Source organism: Schistocerca gregaria, chromosome 1 (genome assembly GCF_023897955.1).
Source record: "Schistocerca gregaria isolate iqSchGreg1 chromosome 1, iqSchGreg1.2, whole genome shotgun sequence".
NCBI lineage: Eukaryota > Metazoa > Arthropoda > Insecta > Orthoptera > Acrididae > Schistocerca > Schistocerca gregaria.
Window position 1 is genome coordinate 176,743,818 of NC_064920.1, and position 22,317 is coordinate 176,766,134.

The 22,317-nt window shown below is 41.3% G+C and overlaps 1 protein-coding gene across 1 annotated transcript in view; it reads right to left on the reverse strand.

Moving 5' to 3' along the window:
* The window catches only part of LOC126336213 (EGFR adapter protein-like), a 683,614-nt gene extending 675,316 nt beyond the window's left edge, over nt 1-8,298 (reverse strand). Inside the window, exon 1 of the mRNA XM_049999719.1 lies at nt 8,119-8,298. Coding sequence (XP_049855676.1) covers nt 8,119-8,232 — 114 coding nt within the window. The 5' untranslated portion in view covers nt 8,233-8,298. The remainder of the gene's footprint in view (nt 1-8,118) is intronic.
* Nucleotides 8,299-22,317: the final 14,019 nt, after the last annotated feature.

Below are 22,317 nucleotides of genomic sequence, written 5' to 3' on the forward strand. Positions count from 1 at the left end.
TTTTCTTTATAAAATTCCAAGTATTGTCATTTCTATTAAAAATACACTAGCATGATTTTTCAGAACGATCTCTATGGCATTAGCGATCTGTATGGGCCTAGGGGAAATTAGTTCTACTTTTTAGACCCTTTTTTTTAAAAAAATAATTGTTATATTAAAATGTATTTTTATTTAAATAACAATTTTCTATTTTCTGTACAACGCGTTTCGGAGCTACAACTCACGTTTTCAAGGACTGTATAGACGTAATGGTGGTTTTTTACCTAACACAACAACAAAGATTTAACGAATAGAACAATCTCGGGAGGGATTAATGTAAGAAACGCTAGAGCAATGAGAGAAATAAAACTTAGTTAAATTTTACCGCGTCTGACCACATAACATTCGTCTGCTGCCTTGGTGGGAAACCTCCTCATTTGCACTTACATTTTGAACGATGTAAGAAAGTGTTATCACTGAAAATGGGAATATATATATATATCCCCCTACCCTAAGAGCAAAAGGTACCCTTTCTTCTACTGTACAAGCCCCACACCAGAAGTAGGCGCTACTCTAATGTCTTAAAGAGGTCCGATGACGGCATAAACCGATCGTTGCTTGGTTAAGTACAAACAATTCGGTTTGCTAAGCTTGTCTTTCTTCTACTTCTTCTTTTTTTATTCTCTTTATGGACTAGACTTACAGCCTGTTCTGCCTTCACCGAAGCCAGTCGCTCCATGGTCTTCCTCCAAAGCATTTTCCTATTGGTTTATGACTGATTACTTGATTAACTAATTTGTCTTGCCCCTTTCTGTCGATATCTACTTTTCCATTTCATGCATCCTCGTTATATTTTTCCATTCATAAAATTTATATTAAGTTCTTCCTTTTTTCTTGTTCTTCAGTCGTTTTGGCCAACTAGGGACCACGTCAATTCAACCGTCTCTTTTGGCGAGCATTAACTGCCGCCCAATGTTCTTGCATTCATTTGTTACGTTCTTCTATCTCTTGCCCTACGCTTTCCCTGTCTTCAATTTCAGCCTGCCCTGGAAACCTTTGTGTATTCGTAGGTTTTTCTTAAAGCGGCTCATGATCTTGGAGATCTTTAGGGGAAATTCCGTCTTCTGTTAGATTATTTTCAACTTCTTTGAACCATGCGTCTTAAATGTCTTTATCTTGAAGGTGTGTAATATCGTTTTAATACTCTTCTAGGGCTCATTGTTTAACTAATTTGTCTCTCCCCTTTCTGTCGATATCTACTTTTCCACTTCATGCATCCTCGTTCTATTTTTCCATTCATAAAATATATATTAAGTTCTTCCTTTTTTCTTATTCTTCAGTCGTTTCGGCCAACTAGGGACCACCTCAATTCAACCGTCTCTCTTGGCGAGCATTAACTGCCGCCCAATGTTCTTGCATTCATTTGTTACGTTCTTTTATCTCTTGCCCTACGCTTTCCCTGTCTTCAATTTCAGCCTGCCCTGGAAACCTTTGTGTATTCGTAGGTTTTTCTTAAAGCGGCTCATGATCTTGGAAATCTTTATGAGAAATTCCGTCTTCTGTTAGACCATTTTCAACTTCTATGAACAATGCGTCTTAAATGTACTTACCTTGAAAGTGTGTAGTACCGTTTTAGATACCCTTCTAGGGCTCATTCGCGTCAGCTGTCTTAGAAGGCAATCTGATCTTATAAGGCAATCTTTTTCCGAATCGGGTCACTTATCTTCTCTACATGGTTACGTATTTCGTGGTTCTGATGCCTCCAGTACTCGCTGTTTTTTTATGAGACCCGACATTTTTCTCAAAATCTTTCTTTAATTGGCCTCAAGTTATTCCATTAGGCTTTTCTTGTTCATTTTAAGAGTGTCTACCACGTGAGGAGCCTCCGGACAAGTAACAGTGTAGTAGTATTTAATATTGGCGTTTAGCGATAGCCAACAACGTTTCCATTCGTCGATGGTATTGGGTTCATTTTAAGTGGAATCCTGGTCATGATAAGAGTGGGATAGCTTGATCTTCATCTTTTTCGTTCCACAGGCAATACATCGCTCAGCACTTAAGGTCTAGATTATCAAAAATCTTCTGCTATTCACGTAGTAGCGCTCTCACACACTTGATATCGGGTGGTGGGACGTGACTCAATGTCGATCACAAATACCTGGTAGCAGATCGTACTGACCCACAAGCAGTGCACACTGATTCGCTAAGAAGAAAACTGTGTAGGAGTGGACATTCCCGAAGATAGCTAGGGTAGATAAATCACATTCACTTTACCAGCGGATGCACGCAATTTGTTGACAAAAATAACGTACGGAAAAATGGAAAGGGAAATTAGGGAAATTAAGGATACATTAAATGATTTTGCTTTAGGGAAGGTAAAGGTAACAGAGAGACAATTCTGACGATCCGCTTTATAATTGAGGTAAGGTGTAAGATAAATCACGAAACCTTCATCGATGTCATCCTAGGAAAGGCATTCGACAGTGTGAAATGGTGCAATATACCTGAAAATCTGAGAAACATAGGTACAAGCAACAGCGACAGAGGCGGCTAACAGAATATGCACACGAACCAAGACGGAACAAAAAGCTGTATGATCAAGACAGCAGTGCTTAGATTTCAAATAGCGTAAGTCATGGGTGCAGTCTTTCTCCACTACAGTTCAAAAAAGAAACAAAATGACACTAATAAACGAAAAATACAGAAGGGGTTAAAATTCAGAGTATAATGATACTAATCGTCAGAATCTCTGATGAGACTGCTGTCTTCGGACGAACGTAAGAGGTGTAGCAGAAATAAGGTAATCGGTAAAAGCAACATCAAAGCTGGAGACAACGAAGCAGACGAAGTGAAGGAAGCAAAATTACGAGCGAGGCAATTGGGTTGAGTGAAGAAGACCAGCACGGGCATAGTGGACATTCTTCGCTAAAGGTAATCTGCTGGTGTCAAAAACACACCTGAATTTTAGGAATACATTCTGAGAATCTATAGAAATAAGGAATACCAACAGCCGTGTTTTTTACAAAATAATTACGCGACCAGTTTTGTCGCTACACTAGTGTCAGCTTAAGGCCCCTATGCAAATTGAATGCTGATTGATATCCAACCCTCGGAGCCTTAGGACAATGCCATATATATTCACTGGTCTCAAAGATTCGGCTTACACGATGTGTGCACTTCAGCCATCTAACAGCAACTGCGAAGATAAGTGCTTGATACAAATAAGAAATCACTACAACCAGCAACATATTTATCAACTGAACAATTTACTTATCGATATAAATTACAAAATTAAAGCCCCTTTATTTCTATCTGAATGTAGAGGCTAGTATCAGGGAACCACTGCAGGGGCTGTGATGCAGATTTCCCGTAGACACTTTGTGCTACCCATTCGAAGAAGGGTCAGGTCGCTAGTTCATAACTAGCTTTTGGGTGTACGTCTATCTTCAGACGTGTTGAATTGCATAATAAGAAACATATGCTGTCAGCTAAAAATATGATTAGCTGCGAACCTAATTTCAAATACACTCCTTATTACCTGGTTAATGGTGCAGCCGTTGGGGGAGGGGGTGGAGTGGAGGTGGTGGTTGCGAGCTTTTTCGCAAGCAGACCGAATTCGCATCCTCGCTAAAGAGACAGGCATATGAGTTCAGTATCAGTTCCGAGAAAGCTACATTTTACGGGATACTGTCTATAGGAAGTATACCCAGAGCCATTTGTCGCGTAATCTCTATTTTTTCATCGCACGACTAATACTAGTTAACGTCATCCCTTCCCCAACCCTAACTCAGGTTCAGGTACGTTCAAGGCAATGTTTCTTTTGTTACAGCCTTTATTTATTTTAATGTGTTTGTGTGTGTATTTAAATGAGAAGGGACCAATCTGCTGGTATTCAGTTATTTCTGGACTTGTGAAACGCACCGCAAAACAAGGCTGCCATATCTCAAATAACGCCTAAACTTATCCTCACTTCCTACAACAGCCATAGACAGGACAACTCTTCGCTAGATACGACTTTATTGTCATCGATCGTTTACCGTTCACCTCCTTAGTTGCCTTAATTAGACTTGTTTTATGCACAATATGATTGACGAAGAACAGATGAAACAGCAGTTCATAAATGGGTGATTGCTTTCACACACGGTGTAAGCATTAAAAATTTCAGATGTCGTAGCATACGGTGGCGCTCTCCGTTATTTTTACGTCCTTTTCACACGTTATGCATTTTATCGGACCTGAAGTAGGAATTGTTAAATATTTATACGCACTTTAACTTAAGCATTCAACCACACAAATTGTTAAAAACTTGAATACACAGTATTAACGTCCAACAATAATAATGTGTATTAAAATTTTTAATATGTCCATGTTTCTCCAAGAACTGACGGAATATTCTATAAATAACATTAGTATTGTCTTGTTGCTAGAAATCAAGAACAGTTTAAAAGATTGAGTGGTACAGATGATGTTTTTGAGTTTTAAATTCATATCAATCATTGCTCACACAATTTTTTATGGGCTGGCTTTATTGATTACGACTACTTAGTCATTCCAATAGCCCATAATGCCACTTGGCGGACGGATGCGCCTGAGTGTGGAAGATGTGAGCATGTGAGGAGTCCTACTAGAGAACTCTAGGATATGTCCACTACTATCAGACTCTGACGGAACCGTTATAGACGAATTAAAAGTCGAAACGAATATAATCTCTGACTAACAGAAACGTTCTAGTCAAAATTAATCAGCTCTCGGGCTCTCACCCCCATATAAAAATAATAAAACGGCGTATTTTTAGTAGAATTTCATGTAGGTGCTGTTCTTCTGGAAATAACAGTTCTACGGTTACATTAATTTCATTTCCTATTTCTACGTTCGCTGCTAGTTTCGAGTCTGAAGCGCTCATTCTCGTTGAAATCAACCAAGCTTTTACGTTGCAAGCTGGCACCATCACTGTTGCAGTTATACCCGAACAAAGCGTAGGTATGAGTCATTCATTTCCAGAAGTGGGCTACTATAACAATTTCATCACGCCACGATCGCTTAAATATAAAGCGCAGACGTTAACTTTACCAGTGTCGGAAAGTAGTTGCTATCATGAGTTGTGATTAAACTAAACTCAGTCCGAACAGGCCTAGGAAGGCCCAACGGTACCGACCGGCCGCCATTTCCTATGGATATACAGATATAACAAATGCGGTTAACTATTTTGAATATCGTGAAGCCGTCTTAAGATATTTCAAGGAATGTATTGACGGTTTCAGTAAGTATATATCTGTACGAAGGTTTTTTATGAAGTAATCAGTTGGGATTAGTTCATAAGAAAGCTTCGTACAGATATGTACTTACTGAAACCGCCAATACTGTGACGATATGGCGCACATTTCTTGAAAAATCTTAGATGGATTCATGATATTCAAAATAGTTAACTGTATTTGTTTCACCTGTATATCTATAGGAAACGTTTCACATATCTTTTATATACGAGATGGTGAAAACGGACGGTTGCACAGGATGCAGAAACAAACATTTTTGGCTAATGTCATAATTACTTGTATTTTTTAATCCGGTAGAGGGAGTAATTGCTCTCTGCACTAGTGTAATTGCCCATAACATGGAGACGAATGTAAAAAATGTCCGTCCTGGGCTATTGTTAATTCATTCCACTTACAGGAAGTGCACAGTCTCAAGCCATATGATTATCCACTCATTGTGCAATTTTAGCACGGGTACCCAGAACAGAGTCAAATCCAATCCAACATTTCCGCCGCCTGTGCTGTTTACAGATGAAGCAACGTTCGGGAGTGCTGGGATTTCCAGCATCCATTTTGAATGAGGTTAATCTACATGCCACATTTCCTTGCGCTGTTCAATTGCTTTTATGAGTGATTCTGTGGCCAACAACGTTGGTGACTGTTTAATTGGACCATATCTCCTGCATAGTCCATTATATAAAGGCGTTATTACAGTCTCCTCTGCCAGAGCATTGTCAGAGTTGCTAGATGACGTGCCACCCGCTACAAGACAGCACATGTGGGTCCTTCCAGATGGGGAGCCGGCACGTTTCAGTCTTGCCGTGGGTCGGTTCTGGAACGGACAGTTTACAGGGAAGTGGACTGGCAGTGATGGTCTGGTACCATGGCCTACTCGATTCACTGATTTCACCCCTCTAGACATCTTTGAGTGACGGGAGGTGTGCAGCCTTGTTAACAAAACTCCTGTTGATTCGAAAGAGGATGCGGTTGCCCGGCTAGTACCAGCAACAGCAATAGTACGAACTGAGGACACTCCTGCAGTCTTTGACCAAGCTAGACAGAACATGACACAGCTGTGTAACCTCTGTTTACATGTCAATAGTGGCATTTTGAACCACTTCTGTAGTTGAATTAATTGTGTAGTGTTAATGTTTTTGTCTCTTGGTAATAAAGAATTAAAACCTGTTCGTGTTACGTTGTGTCCTCACAGGACAACACGTTAGAACCCATGCAACTTCCATTAATTCGTTAGTATAATTACTTTTCATCTAAAGAAAACTTCCTCTACCGCTTTCAAAAACATTAGGGAAACATATTTGTTTCGCTGTCTCGTACTACCTCCTCAGTTTAAATAATTTTCCTCACGTACGTTTAAGTGATGGCGACGAAATAAAATTATGCAGGGTGCTTAGGAATTTTCATTACAAACTTCTGTCTTGTAAAGGGGACTGATTGCATAATATTCTGAATAGGGACCGGTATTCGGAAACTCTCCGATTCCGTTCTACGACGGATTCAATTTATATGTGTAACTCATACACTTTTGTTTGAGAAATTGAATTTAGGCGTGACGCAGCACAGTTATTAGATAACAAACGATACGGAAGGAAACATAACGAAACATTCACTTATCACTTAAGGACATTTGTATGCATTAACACTTAAAAAATCGGTGTTAACACTACTAAAAAAAAGAACTCAACCGTAAGTACAGAGCAGTGCTGATGCATTACAACAGCGGCTAGTAGTACGTTGTGGCATACACCCTCCATCCCACCTAATGTCTCTTCGATTTCTGATGTAAAGGCCAGATCTCGTGCTAGCAAGTCTTCCTGCGTCTCTACAAGAGTCTCGTAAATTAAACTTCGCAAGTGAAGTGACATTGGGTGACCGTCCGACGCAGTACATGCCATCCTGTCTATCCTGCTGCATACCAGGGCAAGCAAACCTTGGGGCTTTTTTCTTTCCCTCAGCAGACGAGGACGTATTAAACATCTGAAATGAAACCGTCTTAGAACGGAAACGGTACGTCTCCGCACATTGATTCCTATTCAAAATATTATATATTCCCTTCCCTCTGCAAGTTCTAGAAGTTTGTAATGGAATTTCCAAACCCCCTGCATATAGACATTCACGTAGGTCATATACTGTCAGTTGACAATACGTCAGATAATTAAACCTGTAGAGCAGTGGTTCCCAACAGGTGGTCCTCGGACCCCCAGGGGTTTCCAGCTATGTCAGAGGGGTCCGCAAGATGCTAGTAAAATAAAAAGTATATTAAATATATTTCGTATCATAACAGATTTTTGTTTTGTTTTGGCCGCTTCCTGCATGAGCAGAGCTTTAGCGTACGCTAACTTCTGCGTCTAGTGTCTTCCTAGAGCCAACTGACACTAGCACACTCTAGTGCAAAAGTAGAATTACATAGAGGCAAATAGTTAATAACAATAATGGCTAAATTGAAAAAAGTTTTAAGTTCAATATTTTTTCAATAATCAATATGTCAATGTTTTTTCTAAGCACCAAAAATAGAAAACGTATAAAAAGACTCTTAATTTGGCTTTTGTAGGTACTTGATACTGTGATATGACAAGGTTTCAATCACACTCGATGAGGGGGTCCTCGAGAAAATTTTGTTGGGAACTCCTGCTGTAGAAGATATGTCTCATCGAAGACTCTTGATGACAGGGACATAATAGAAAGGAGACGGTCAGTGGGCACATATTTGCGAGTCTGAATATTTTTCGCTGGACACAGTCCACGTGTGGCACTGACAAGTCCCTTGCCAGCTTGGCGAAAACGAAGGAATGCTTCAAGTAATCTGATGGAGTCCGTATTTTAAATCGACAGTTGACGTCATGCATTTTGAAGGGTGTCACGCATTTACCTTGAGCATCTGCGTGTGTCCGCAGCGGCAGCAGCAGTAGGAGAGGTACTCGGGAGGCAGTGGGGGCGGCGAGTCCTCGGAGAGGCGGCGGTAGTGCGCTCGGAGGCGGCCCATCTCTATGGCGGAGCCCGCTCCGCCCCCGGGGCCGGGCAGCGCCGCGCCGCCCCCGCCGCCCCCTCGCCGGTGCCGGAGGCCGCGCAGGCGCAGCCGCCAGGACCAGCGACGCGTCGCGTAGCGCGCGGGGCCCGCCGCCGCCGTCGCCGTCGCCCTGCGCAGCGCCGCCGACACCAGGCCGCCCAGGACGCCGCCCCCCGCGCCCGGCGCCGCCGCCGCCACCGCCACCGCCGCCCCCGGGCCCGCTCGCCGCTGCGGCAACGCTCCCGCGGGCGCCGGACGCCCTTCCGGAGGCGAGTCCGCGCCGTTGGCTGCCGTCCAGCGAATTGTTGCGTCTCGCAGTGGGCAACGGCGTCGCGAACCGCCGAACCACTGGGCTCTGCGGAGCGTCACTTGCAGTCTAGCAAACACTCTCCCCTTACTGGGCGAAATGTAGCTCAGTAGCAGCCGAGTCCGTTCAAATATGAAGGAGTATGTCTAGAAAGAATCACTCTTCTATTGAACTTTAGCACCTTTAGCAAGAACGGAATTGTAAAATTTGAGGGACGAGCTGCGGATGCACTGGCAATCTACACGTCCACGAGAATCCTGTAATTAGAAGGAGAAAAACGCATCCTGTACACAGGAGAAACCAGACACACGCAATAACTTCACAGTTGCCGCAGTCACCGTAAATTCAACACTAAGCAACACTTAACAACTAGTAAACACTGCACGATCCATTCACGACGGCTACGCAACAGAAATGTACGATTGTTGAGAGGTTTTTCAGCTGGTGGCAGGTGAAGCCAGACACAGTTGCCACCCTGTCAGTAACTATTGGTAAAACACTCATTAGCACTCAATAACTGGCAAAAGCTGCACGGTTCACTGCTGGACTTTTGACATTCCATTCACAACGGAAACCCACAGCTGGATCCACCGAAACAACGACAGGGAATCTGTAGCCTGATAATATCACACCAGTAGACGTCAACTGTAGTCACTGTAGCAATACAACGGTAACTTGTAACATTTCGAAGTTAAAATCGCGGCAGTAGTTAGTAAACACTATACATTGCGTTGGAGCGGCCTTCACATTCCGTTGGGCCGAGCAACATTCCGGTAGCCAGTAGCTGCACTCGTCGACGTACCTTCTGCCACGTTTTTCAACACTATAAATTAGAAAATGATATCACAGCAAGAGATTGAGCCACTCACCGTAGTCTATGTTGAATACTATCGATAAGCTGCTACATTTCGGCCTCGAATCCGAGCCATGGTACGCAGCACACGGTAGAAATGCCCTCGTGGCATTCCATTTCGTCGCACTGATCGCTGGTCGGGTGTTGACGTATCCACGCGCAACAGGTTACAGCGCGGATTGCGCGCTGCGACGTCTAGTAGCAGACTGCCAGCACGGTGTCTGCGGTCGACGATTCCCACGAGCCGGCTGGCGTCCTTCGAGGAGCCCCGCGACCGGACCGCGCGCCTGGAATGCAGCTGTACCGACGAGAGCCCAGCGCCTTCTCGTCTCGCGTGCCTGCGTTCGTGCCCACGGCCTCGCCTGCTCCCTCTCACGCTCTGTCTCTCTCTTTCTCCTCGCGCGCAGCTGACGAGCAGCCCACTGTGGCTCCGAGCGCCTCGTAACAACTGACTGTGGAACGCAGTGACGTGTTCGGGTTACGGGCGCGCAGTGTTGCCAACGCCTGCCGCGCGGGTTACTTTCGGACCGGAGCTGACGTCACGGAGCGCCGCCGCGTAGCGCGGGGATTTCAATGCTCGATGGCACAGCAACTCCTCCGGCGTAGCCACCGTCGCGACAGCGCCACCTGTTGCTGACGCACTCCCTGCTGCGGCTTTCATAAATCAGTTGTAGCAAGGCAGTACGGCTAAAACAGGGTTAACGAATAACCCTAATATGTTGGGATGAATCTTCCAGATGCACTATTTCAACTACTGGCAGTGAATCGTATAAAATAAGAATACATACTCAAGTTTACCATTTCTACCAGTGAAAATACGGAACGCCTGAAAAACACTGTGAGGAAATGATCAATAATTTCTGACGTACTGTGTTAACACAACATTAGGACGACGGAAACATGATATATGCACTTTGTTTTACAAAAACATTAATTAATATATTAAATGAAGTGCAGTTACAAACCCTTCATATTCCTACGATTTTATCTGCATCTACGTATACATATATTCCATATATACTCCGCTAGCCACGAAGCGGTGTGTGGCGGAGGGCACAATTCGCGCAAAGTCAAATCCCCCCCCCCCCCCCCCCTCCGTTCACTCGCGGATCGCGCAAAGGAAAAACGACTCCCCCCCCCCCCCCCCCCTCTCTGTTCCACTCGCGGATCGCGCGAAGGAAAGACGACTGTCTGAACGCCTCAGTACGAGCTCTAGCTTCCCTTATCTTTGAATGGTGATCATTGCTCGATTTGAAAGTTGGTGGTAGTAACAAATGCTCTACATCCTCGGTGAAGACCGGATTTCTGAATTTGGTGAGCAGTCCCTTACGTTTAGCGCGCCGTCTATCTGCAAGAGTGTCCCACTTCAAACTTTCTATGAGATTTGTAACGCTCTCGCGATTGCTAAATGTACCGGTAACAAATCTTACTGCTCTTCTTTGGACCTTCTCTATTCTTGAATCAGACCCAACTGGTAAGGGTCACACACAGTCGAACAATACTCTAAGAATGGACGAACTAACGTATTGTAAGCTATTTCTTTTGTTGAAGGACTGCATCGCTTCAGGATTCTACCAATAAACCGCAATCTAGAGTTCGTCTTACCCGTTACTTGTATAATCTGATCATTCCATTTGAGATCATTTCGAATAGTCACACCCAGATACTTGACGGATGTTAGCGCTTCCAAAGACTGATCATTTATTTTGTACTCACACATTAATGGGGATTTTCGCTTTGTTATACGCAGTAGGTTACACTTACTAATATTGAGAGATAACTGCCAGTCAACACACCACGCATTTATTTTCTGCAAATCCTCATTGATTTGTTCACAACTTTCGTGTGATACTAGTTTCCTGTAGCCTATAGCATCATCGGCAAACAGTCTACTGCCGCTGTCAATACCATTAACCAGATCGTTTATGTAAATCGTAAAAAGCAGAGAACCTATTACGCTGCCCTGGGGTATACCTGAATTTACTCTTGTTTCTGTTGAAGTTACTCCGTTCAGGACGACATACTGCTCCCTGTCTGTTAGAAAACTTTCTATCCAACCGCATATGTCATTGGATAGATAGTAAGCGCGCACTTTTTGTACTTGTATTAGTCCATTAACTTTCGGGCATGCAGCCGCACAAACAAAATTTCTTCCACTGATATTTCGGCCACGTATCGTACGGTCATCCTCAGAACGAGTCGCAGGTCTGCATGCCGAAAATTTAATGGGCTATTCATTACGCCGCTGCTGACTGAATTTGGTCACAAAACTGCCTTTCGCGTGACGATGTACCGTTCAAGCCTACACATGAAATGTTTAGGTTACACTTAAGAATACCTGCATTGGCAATTACGCCATCTAAAACTTTTGTCTTATCACATGACCAGTAATGCTTCATTTCTGAAAGCAAACGCTCAGTTCCTGCGTTCGACACCGGGATTCACAGAGCAAGTTCTACAATTTTAGGCAGGACTCATATTGTGATCCATTTTTCTTTCAATGCTTTAAATATTTCAACCATCTATTGTGCACTTCTTCCTTGGAATCGTTCCAGAAACTTAATTTTTCAACTACAACAGTTTTGGCAATACAATATTTATCAAACAGTTCTGCACTACTGACTTCTACACTTCTTAGTTTCTGCATTAAAGGTATAGTTAATTCTGTATCACTCCAGTGTATCTCATTTTTCACGACGATCGAACAAAGTTAACTGTAATTGGAAAACTGCTACCCCCGTAACCATATATTTAAGTGCTGTATTATCAAATGAATGAACATAGAAACAAAACCTACCATGAGCAGCATGATCACCGTCATACAATTTCTTCAACATACACTTAAACTTGAAACCCATAAAATTATTTTATTTCCTGTTTTTTTTACCTTTGTTACGAGGAATTCATAACAAGGTATTGTTTCTGCAAGGCAGGCATCTTTCTTTTCGATTTCTCCATTGCTTATTTCAGGAAGATTAAGCTGACTATAAGCTAACCACAATTGTAATTCAGATTTCTCCTTGTTTAAAACTCTCATTCAGAGAGTAAAAGTGATTTTACAGCAGGATATAAGTTCAAAAAGCAGGAAGAAGTTTTTGGCAATGCCGGACATTTTGTACTGCTGTAAACTAGCAATTGACGTTAACTGACATTTAAAAAATCGCAGTATCTTTTGAGTCTTTCAACACTTACAGTATAAATATGAAAATGAATAAGTGTCCAAATTCAGTCGCAAGATCGCTTTCCTTTATTCCCATATGGCCAGTTTGGAGCGATATGTTCCTCTTTAGTTCATTTGCTACAGTTACAGAGTAACCTGTTGAAGGTGGGCAGCTGGTCCGAAACTAGGCATATGTAAATAGCGGAAAGCGATCTGGAGACTGAATTTGGACACTTTTTTATAAGTAACGACCGCGGAAAATCAATGAAGACGAATATGTCTAGTTTCCATAAAATACTGAATTAATTGTAAATTTTGCAAACGATATTCTCTACATCAATTGGCAGCTCTCCAACGCTGTTTTCACACCGCTGTTGATGATATGTGCCATACAGCCCACATCCATAAGCAAATTCCTATCAAGACCTGATAGTAATTTATCAAACTATTTTCTGTCACTTGTCATTACTTCTCCAAACATACTGGTCGTACTGTCAGTAGATAAAGATACAAACACTTTTTCTAGGCAATGATCATGCGGAACTAACATTACATTTTTATATATCAGATTAGGATAATAATTTTCAATAGAAATGAATTACAATATTTTTTTGATGATCCCTGCTTCTTGAAATGAAATGTTTAACTAATATTGCAAGAAACATTGTTTATTTGTGACTACTGATCTCAGTCGATGAACTTTCAAGATCTTCGTTAAGAAGTTGTTTGCACCACGAAGTTAATACATTGTCAACAAGGGCTTCAACTTTCGTTCGTTTGCAACTGAACGTTTGCAATGTTTGTTCTGCATGAAACTGTAGGTTCAATTATGACAAAAGGTACGGTAGACCAAAGTTATCTCAGTTGCAGCCAGTGCACCTTCTTTACTGGAATTTCACAAATGACGCTTTTACTATGTATCCATTCTATGATACAAATTAAAGCTCGTAACAATAACATGTGCGGTTCTCACTATATGGAGGCGACTTTGATGCGATATCAGAGCAATTACGGTGAAGGACCAGCTCAACCCTCAACGACAATATTATACCTTTTATTAATATCATTAATGTGAAATCTCTGTGATCCTGAATATTAATGATTTAATTTCATGATAGACTTTAATAAAACATATTTATGACAGCAATTTTTTACATTTTTAAATGCATGTTTCATAGAGACAACGTAAGCAGAATTTCTTACAGTCTGTGAAACGAAATGGCCCACAATTAGAGAAAAAGTAATGTGTTTTAGAAGTTATTGCAACAGTAAGCAGAAGAAGCCAGCTTATGTTCGTTTGATTTATCACGCTGAACGATATCCAGGCTATCATCATGTGAAATGGCAAATGTGATATAGCAAACTTTACAGTGAACTTCGTAACTAAGATTCGTCTCTTCGAGGAAAGGATATTTGTCCCTTGAATTGGAAGAATAGGTGCATTTGTGTTTAGGTATAATATCTTAGTTCAATAGCAATACGCCACATCAACTGCCAACACTAGACTAAGCAGACGTCTCTCTTTATTGTCCACAGTATACGCTAAACAACGAAAACGGTATGTGAGAAAACCGCCGACCCAACTTTTCTCTCGTCGGCGTCAAGAATAGTTCGGTTTTTAACTGAGGAAGACGGTCTCAAGAAAATGCGTGGAAGACGAATGGAATATTCCAGAATTTGAAACACGAACATCTGCTAGCATGAGTTTCTTAGAAGTAGATACCTTAGGGGTTGCGAAGCAACTGAAATCGCTTGATACGGGTAAGTCTTCAGGTCCAGATTGTATACCGATTAGGCTCCTTCCAGATTACGCTGATACTATAGCTCCCTACTTAGCACTCATATACAACCGCTCGCTCACCGATAGATCTGTACCTACAGATTGGAAAATTGCGCAGGTCGCACCAGTGTTCAAGAAGGGTAGTAGGAGTAATCCATTTAACTACAGATCTATATCATTGACGTCGGTTTGCAGTAGGGTTTTGGAGCATATACTGTATTCAAACATTATGAATCACCTCGAAGGGAACGATCTATTGACACGTAATCAGCATGGCTTCAGAAAACATCGCTCTTGTGCAACGCAGCTAGCTCTTTATTCGCACGAAGTAATGGCCGCTATCGACAGGGGATCTCAAGTTGATTCCGTATTTCTAGATTTCCGGAAAGCTTTTGACACCGTTCCTCACAAGCGACTTCTAATCAAGCTGCGGAGCTATGGGGTATCGTCTCAGTTGTGCGACTGGATTCGTGATTTCCTGTCAGGAAGGTCGCAGTTCGTAGTAATAAACGGCAAATCATCGAGTAAAACTGAAGTGATATCAGGTGTTCCCCATGGAAGCGTCCTGGGACCTCTACTGTTCCTGATCTATATAAATGACCTGGGTGACAATCTGAGCAGTTCTCTTAGACTGTTCGCAGATGATGCTGTAATTTACCGTCTAGTAAGGTCATCCGAAGACCAATATCAGTTGCAAAGCGATTTAGAAAAGATTGCTGTATGGTGTGTCAGGTGGCAGTTGACGCTAAATAACGAAAAGTGTGAGATGATCCACATGAGTTCCAAAAGAAATCCGTTGGAATTCGATTACTCGATAAATAGTACAATTCTCAAGGCTGTCAATTCAACTAAGTACCTGGGTGTTAAAATTACGAACAACTTCAGTTGGAAGGACCACATAGATAATATTGTCGGGAAGGCGAGCCAAAGGTTGCGTTTCATTGGCAGGACACTTAGAAGATGCAACAAGTCCACTAAATAGACAGCTTACACTACACTCGTTCGTCCTCTGTTAGAATATTGCTGCGCGGTGTGGGATCCTTACCAGGTGGGATTGACGGAGGACATCGAAAGGGTGCAAAAAAGGGCAGCTCGTTTTGTATTATCACGTTATAGGGGAGAGAGTGTGGCAGATATGATACACGAGTTGGGATGGAAGTCATTACAGCATAGACGTTTTTCGTCGCGGCGAGACGTTTTTACGAAATTTCAGTCACCAACTTTCTCTTCCGAATGCGAAAATATTTTGTTGAGCCCAACCTACATAGGTAGGAATGATCATCAAAATAAAATAAGAGAAATGAGAGCTCGAACAGAAAGGTTTAGGTGTTCGTTTTTCCCGCTCGCTGTTCGGGAGTGGAATAGTAGAGAGATAGTATGATTGTGGTTCGATGAACCCTCTGCCAAGCACTTAAATGTGAATTGCAGAGTAGTCATGTAGATGTAGATGTATTCGGGTCCCAAGAAAACTTCTGGGGATGTGGGACACGCAGGCAGAAAAGAGGGGACCGCCCCTTTCATATGAGACGAATGACAGGTTTGTACACACCATGAACTCGCAGGCTTTTCTGCGACATTTATTCACAGGTACAACCATTTGTGTTCTATCGTTCCTTCGTCCCGAAATTGGTTGTTAATATTATCTTAGTGCATAGATTTTGTTTCCGCGGCTAAAATAAAGCAGGTGTTTGATCCACAGGCGTTCTTCGTATACTTTTTCCGAGTCATCTTCCCTTGCCTATAATACCGCATACAAAGTAAAGACAGTTTGTTAAATTTTAACAGTGAAGTTGAGTAAAGATTCGAAGTATTCGCAACAAAGTTCCTGAATTTAATGCCCTCCAGGAAACTTCTCGGACTCAAATTCTTATCGGTACCGACTGAAGTAGAATGCTCCGAAATATTTTGCAAGGCATGGAAAGTACATCGAACTGACAGAGTAGGCGCCATGTACATTGCAGTTGACAAAAATGTGCCTATCGAGGTTGATATTGAATCTGTCTTTGGAGTTATCTGGATTCGAGTAACATGCCAAGGTGGTCTTCAATTAAATATCGACTTCATTTTTTTATTTTATTTTATTTTTTACTGGCCAGCTGATTCCGCCGTGAGGGTTTTACAATCAATGATTTTACTTTGGTGTGGAGCCAGAGTCATATGAACCGTTTTGAAAGAGATAACCGTCATTTGACGGTGCAATAAGTTTTATTCCACAATATAGTTTTCATGTGTTAGAAGTATAAAAAATCATTGGACTTGAGTCATTAGACTTGTGTTCTACTCAATTCTAATGATTTTTGATACCTGTAACACTTGAAAATAACCTACGGCCGAAAATAGATTCTGGAATAAAATCTATTGTAGTGTCAAATGGTGGTTATATCTTTCAAAACGATTTCAGTCATTCAGAGAAAGATTACGTTCAATAGCGCGGAGATACATAGATGATGAAGTATTAGTTGGAGGCGACTTTAACCTACCCACTTCAATGAATTTCTTGCAGCTAGTAGGGACAGGCAGTTTTGCGAAGTGGTTTTCAACACGATCGCCGAAAACTGTATTGAGCAGCTTGTTCAACAGACCGCACGCAGTGGAGATGTTTTACACCTTGCCGCTACAAGCATAGAGACGGGGATTAATGATCGTGATGTCACGACAGAGATGATGGTTACTAAACTTAATATAAACATCACGAAGGTTAGGATAGTATTTACACTAGAAAGAGCAGAGAAGAAGCCGTTAGCATCCCACTTAGACAAAGAATGGACACCACTTAGTTCCTGTACGATGGAATAGAGAGATTATGGGCAAAGTTGAAACGGATGTGGTCAGTTTGGGGGCGATATGCAATGAACGGTAAATGAAGAAAACTTTACAAGCCAGTATCGATAAAAAAGCATTCTTTTGGATAACCGGTTTTGACAGAGCTATGCTGTCATCATCGGATCTTATGTTTTAAAACTTTTTTACGGCCTATTATCCATCAGTGTTACAACTTACAACCTTAATGGACAACATGTTGTAAAAAGATGACAGTATAGCTTTGTCGGTACCAGTCATCCAATAAAACAATTATTTTGCGAAAAATTTTTTTGTGAAATTTTTGTGACATTTTTTTCTGTTGTCAAAGTCCAAACTGATTGTAAAAAGCGCTCTGGAGAAATATGTACCAAGTAAGTGGATTAAAAACGGAAAAGACCCAACACTCAAATAACGGCAAGTAAAAGTCAGTACAAACCTGTCGATGTATAAACCTATGGAGGGCCGTAGCATACAAAAGCTTCCACCGTCATAGCTTAGTAAAAGCTCTAGGCGGAAGTCCGACAAAATTCTGGTCCCCTGTAAAATCACTGAGCGGGTTGAAAGCGTTGACCTGGTGGGGCAATTCATGCAAGAAGATCATACAGATTCCGGTAGGGGGAACGTAATATCAGCCATCCTTGGCACAGAGAGACAATGAAAGAGTTGAAAACAAATAACTTGCCAGGTCAAGATGGAGTTACTGATACAGTATTACTGTTTGCTTTTACATTTACAGTTCCATTATAAGAAATTTGTACAGTAATTAAAGTAAACCAAATTTGAAGCTAAAGAAAATTACAGACTTTTTACGAAGCTTCCACAGTAGTAATAATTGCCAATATACAAGCTGTCATAAAGGAGCAGTATCGTCTTTTAAGTCACACACTGTTAAAAAGATTTTTATTTTGCAAAGTAAACATCATTTTTGTAGGATTTAAAGGTATACCAACAAAATATTTTCAATTTTCGGAATCTTTAGATTTATTGTCACTGCACATCGTAAGTACTGTACGAAAATGAAAAAAAATTGACGACTTAAGTATAAGGCAGGCAATATATGTTCTCATGATTTCTCAGTTTTATTTGTAAAGCAACCTTTTCTGGACACTTCGCCATTTTATGTGTAACGTATTTTAGTGCGACATCACCGTTTTTTATTACGCTAGCAGTGTCACAAAATCACAAACCTCTAACGTAGCAACATCAATGTACAATCACAACACCTTGACATAACATTTCAAGTCATACAATATACTACTATCCAATAAACAATCATCAAGACCACATGTCACATAATTTCTATATGATATTACACACTCGGTAATTTTTTTTTGAGTTGTGACCTTACCATAGGACTTTACATGAATCTCATGTTTTCTCATTTATCTTTATATTTCTTTTTTAAAACTTTCCAACCTTCAGGGGTACAAAGCTTATACTAACTAACATAATAATAACAATTTTATTATGCATTGTATGAATTTGTGTGACGAATTAATCTAAAACTTCATGTCACCCGATGCCTAGGTGAAATATACTAGATTTACGATGTGACTGTCAAATATCCGTTAAGTGATACTGTCATTTAAGACAGTAACAAGTATTCCAAGGCTAATTACATAGTATGATTCCGCTATGGTACGGACGAAGCTGTCATTTGTAAGCTATACCTGATAGAATAATTATGAGCCTCGTTACCCTACGCCTAGATGGGATAGAAGTATCTTTAAGAATTATAAATTTTCCCAGTGGCAACCACATAAGGTTCTCATACTGGTGTACAGTTACACAGTATATACGTAGTACGATAAGTTAAATGCGACATCAACACTTTATAAAATACATATTCATGTTCTCCAGAATCATTGACTGACGTCTAGGTGAGAGAAAGAGACTATTCATCTACCAATTTATGGAAATAGGTACCACAACTAAGATTAATGTAAAACCACTCATTACCTGTCATTGTCTGCACTTTATGTATCCTGCAATCTACATTAACATCCCTTTTAGAGTACAATCTCATAGTGCGGTTATGAAAAAGATGTTATTTGGTTTCAAAGGTATCTACAATAGCCGGTCGCGGTGGTCGTGCGGTTCTAGCGCTGCAGTCCGGAACCGCGGGACTGCTACGGTCGCAGGTTCGAATCCTGTCTCGGGCATGGATGTGTGTGATGTCCTTAGGTTAGTTAGGTTTAAGTAGTTCTAAGTTCTAGGGGACTGATGACCTAAGATGTTAAGTCCCATAGTGCTCAGAGCCATTCGAGCCATATCTACAATAATTTACACTTCCGATGTATTTAACCACAGTTTCATGTTCAGCGAAATAATGGAGACCGAGAGATAGATTGGTAAGCGATTTCAATGAGTTGTTTCGATATGTAACAAACGTGTGATGCGTTATGATGGCAGAATATTTTTGTGGACGTCTAAGTGGGTGATCTGCGAAGCGCACCTGCCGAGAGTTCATCGAACCACCTTCACATTAATTCTCTGTTACTCCACTCTCGAACAGCGTGCCGAAAAAATGAACACCTATGTCTTTCCATGCGAGATCTGACTTTCCTTATTTTATTATGACGGTCGTTTCTCCTTCTGCACGTAGGCGTATATAAAATATTTTCGCATTCGAAGGAGGAAGTTGGTGACTGAAATTTCGTGAGTAGGCCCCGCCGCAACGAAAGACGCCTTTGTTTTAATGATGTCCAGCCCAAATCCGTATCACGTCTGTGACACTCTCTCCTCTGTTTCTCGGCAGTAAAAAAGGTGTTGACGTTCTCTGAACCTTCTCGATGCACCCTGTTAAACCTATCTGGTATGGATCCCACATTGCGCAGCAGTACTCCAAAAGAGAACGAACAATCGTAGTGTAGGCAGTCTTTTTAGAAGGTCCATTGCATTTTCTAAGCGTTCTGGCAATAAAACGCAGTCTTTGGTTCGCCTTCCCCACAACATTTTCTATGTATTCTTTTAAATTAAGATACTGAATTTATGGCGTTTAGATCTGATTGATTCATCTGTAACTGAAGTTTGAAGGATTCCTTGTAGCACTCACGTGGATGACCTCACACTTTTCAGTATTTGGGGTCAATTGCTAATCACATAGGTATCTTTGTTTTGCAATTTGTTTTGACCTTCCGATGACTGGTTCAAATTGTTCAAATGGCTCTGAGCACTATGGGACTTAATATCTGAGGTCATCAGTCCCCTAGAACTTAGAACTACTTAAACCTAACTAACCTAAGGACATCACAGACATCCATGTCCGAGGCAGGATTCGAATCTGCGACCTTAGCGGTCGCGTGGTTCCAGACTGAAGCGCCTAGAACCACTCGGCCACACCGGCCGGCTTCCGATGACTACTAGGCGGTAAACAACAGCGTCATTAAGACTGCTGCTCAGATTGTCTTATAAATCGTTTATGTAGATAAGAAAAAGCAGAGGCTCCGTAACACTACCTCGGGGAACGCCACAAATCACTTCGTTTTACTTTGTGACTTTGGGTCAGTTACTATGAACTGTGATCTCTCTGACAGAAAAATACGAGTCCAGACGAGTAACTAAGACGATATTCCATAAGCACACAATTTGATTACAAGCCACCTGTGAGGTACGGTGTCAAAATCCTTCTGGAAATGTAGAAATAGGGTATCAATTTTAAATTCCTTGTCGACAGCACTCAGCACTTCGCGCGAGTTGTGTTTCACAAGAATGATGGTGTGACTCGTGCAACTTTCCAGCTTTTGTTATTGATTGTAACGTAGCAAGTTATTAAGAGATAACATTCGTTCCAGTAAGGCACGCATCCATGTAGCACGGTGGCTTCAGCATGGCTATGTTTTCTCTTCGCTCCGATTCACAGCGCAGCTGACGTTACCAGCAGTGAGAATGGTCCAAAGTAACATTTAGTTGGTACTCAAATTCATACCCCCTACGAATCTAAATAAACCATAGTAATTATCACCCGATTTTGCTCGAATCTGGTACGCAATCTTTTGTTATTAAGGTAGGGATCCTGTCAAAATTTCAGATTGTTATCTGTTATAGTTACAGAGATTGAGAAAATTACTTAAATGTCCTAACATCGACAATTATGTTCCAAAACTCAGTTAGGAACAATAACCAAATGACTTTTATTATCATCTGAAGTCATAACAAAGCTCACAGTATATAAAAGCGCCGCGCAGGATTAGCCGAGCGGTCTATGGCGCTGTAGTTATGGACTGTGCGGGTGGTCCCGGCGGAGGATCGAGTCCTCCCTCGGGCATGGGTGTGTGTGTGTGTTTGTCCATAGGACAATTTAGGTTAAGTAGTGTGTAAGCTTATGGACTGATGACCTTAGCAGTTAAGTCCCATATGATTTCACACACATTTTTGATATAAAATCACTTAACTGGAATTTTCTCTTCAAAACTTTATCTATCTACGTTAGGTACTATAAAAAAGCATTCAAAATAATTATTTGCTTATTATTTTTTTGTGTGAATACCTGGGAATGAATGAGAGAGTGTATGCTGGACATACGATAAAACTTAATGTCATTTTATGTAAAACCTTATAAAATTGAACCATGGGAAAACTGTCTTGCAACCACGATGCTGATGACGTATGTCTATGTGCCCTTGCTTTTGTAAGAGAGCAGCCAGAATAAAAGTCTGTTGCGCAATAAGTTTGTGTATTAATGTAAAGAATATTTTGCATTTCGTTCTATTTGATTAAACAATTTATTAAAAATTGAAATTGTAATGACATCAATGACTGTTTGATTAGTGGTTGGCTAAGGCAAGTTTTGCCGTGAAAATGATCTGGAAGGATCATTCTGATTGGTCATTCTGATCAATAGCCAATCACAATTAAGCTGCTCCCGCGTGCAGACAGTTAGATAGGCAGAGAAGAGAGGAGCATCGAGAAGGTCGCTCGCTAACCTGTTTCCCAGTAACATGTCGCCGCGAGAATACTATGTAAAAATGAAGAGCCAGTGAGATCATTTCAGATAAAACGTGTCGTGACTAAAGCGGTTTAAGTTACGAATATTTTGAGGAAAGTTTGATGTTTCTGAATCAGCTAGTTGAAATTTTATGAGCGTGTGATCTTTTGGTCGTAGAGACAATGCCGCGTTGGATATTCCATGTTCTTTATGGTACTCTGGCGAGCATTTC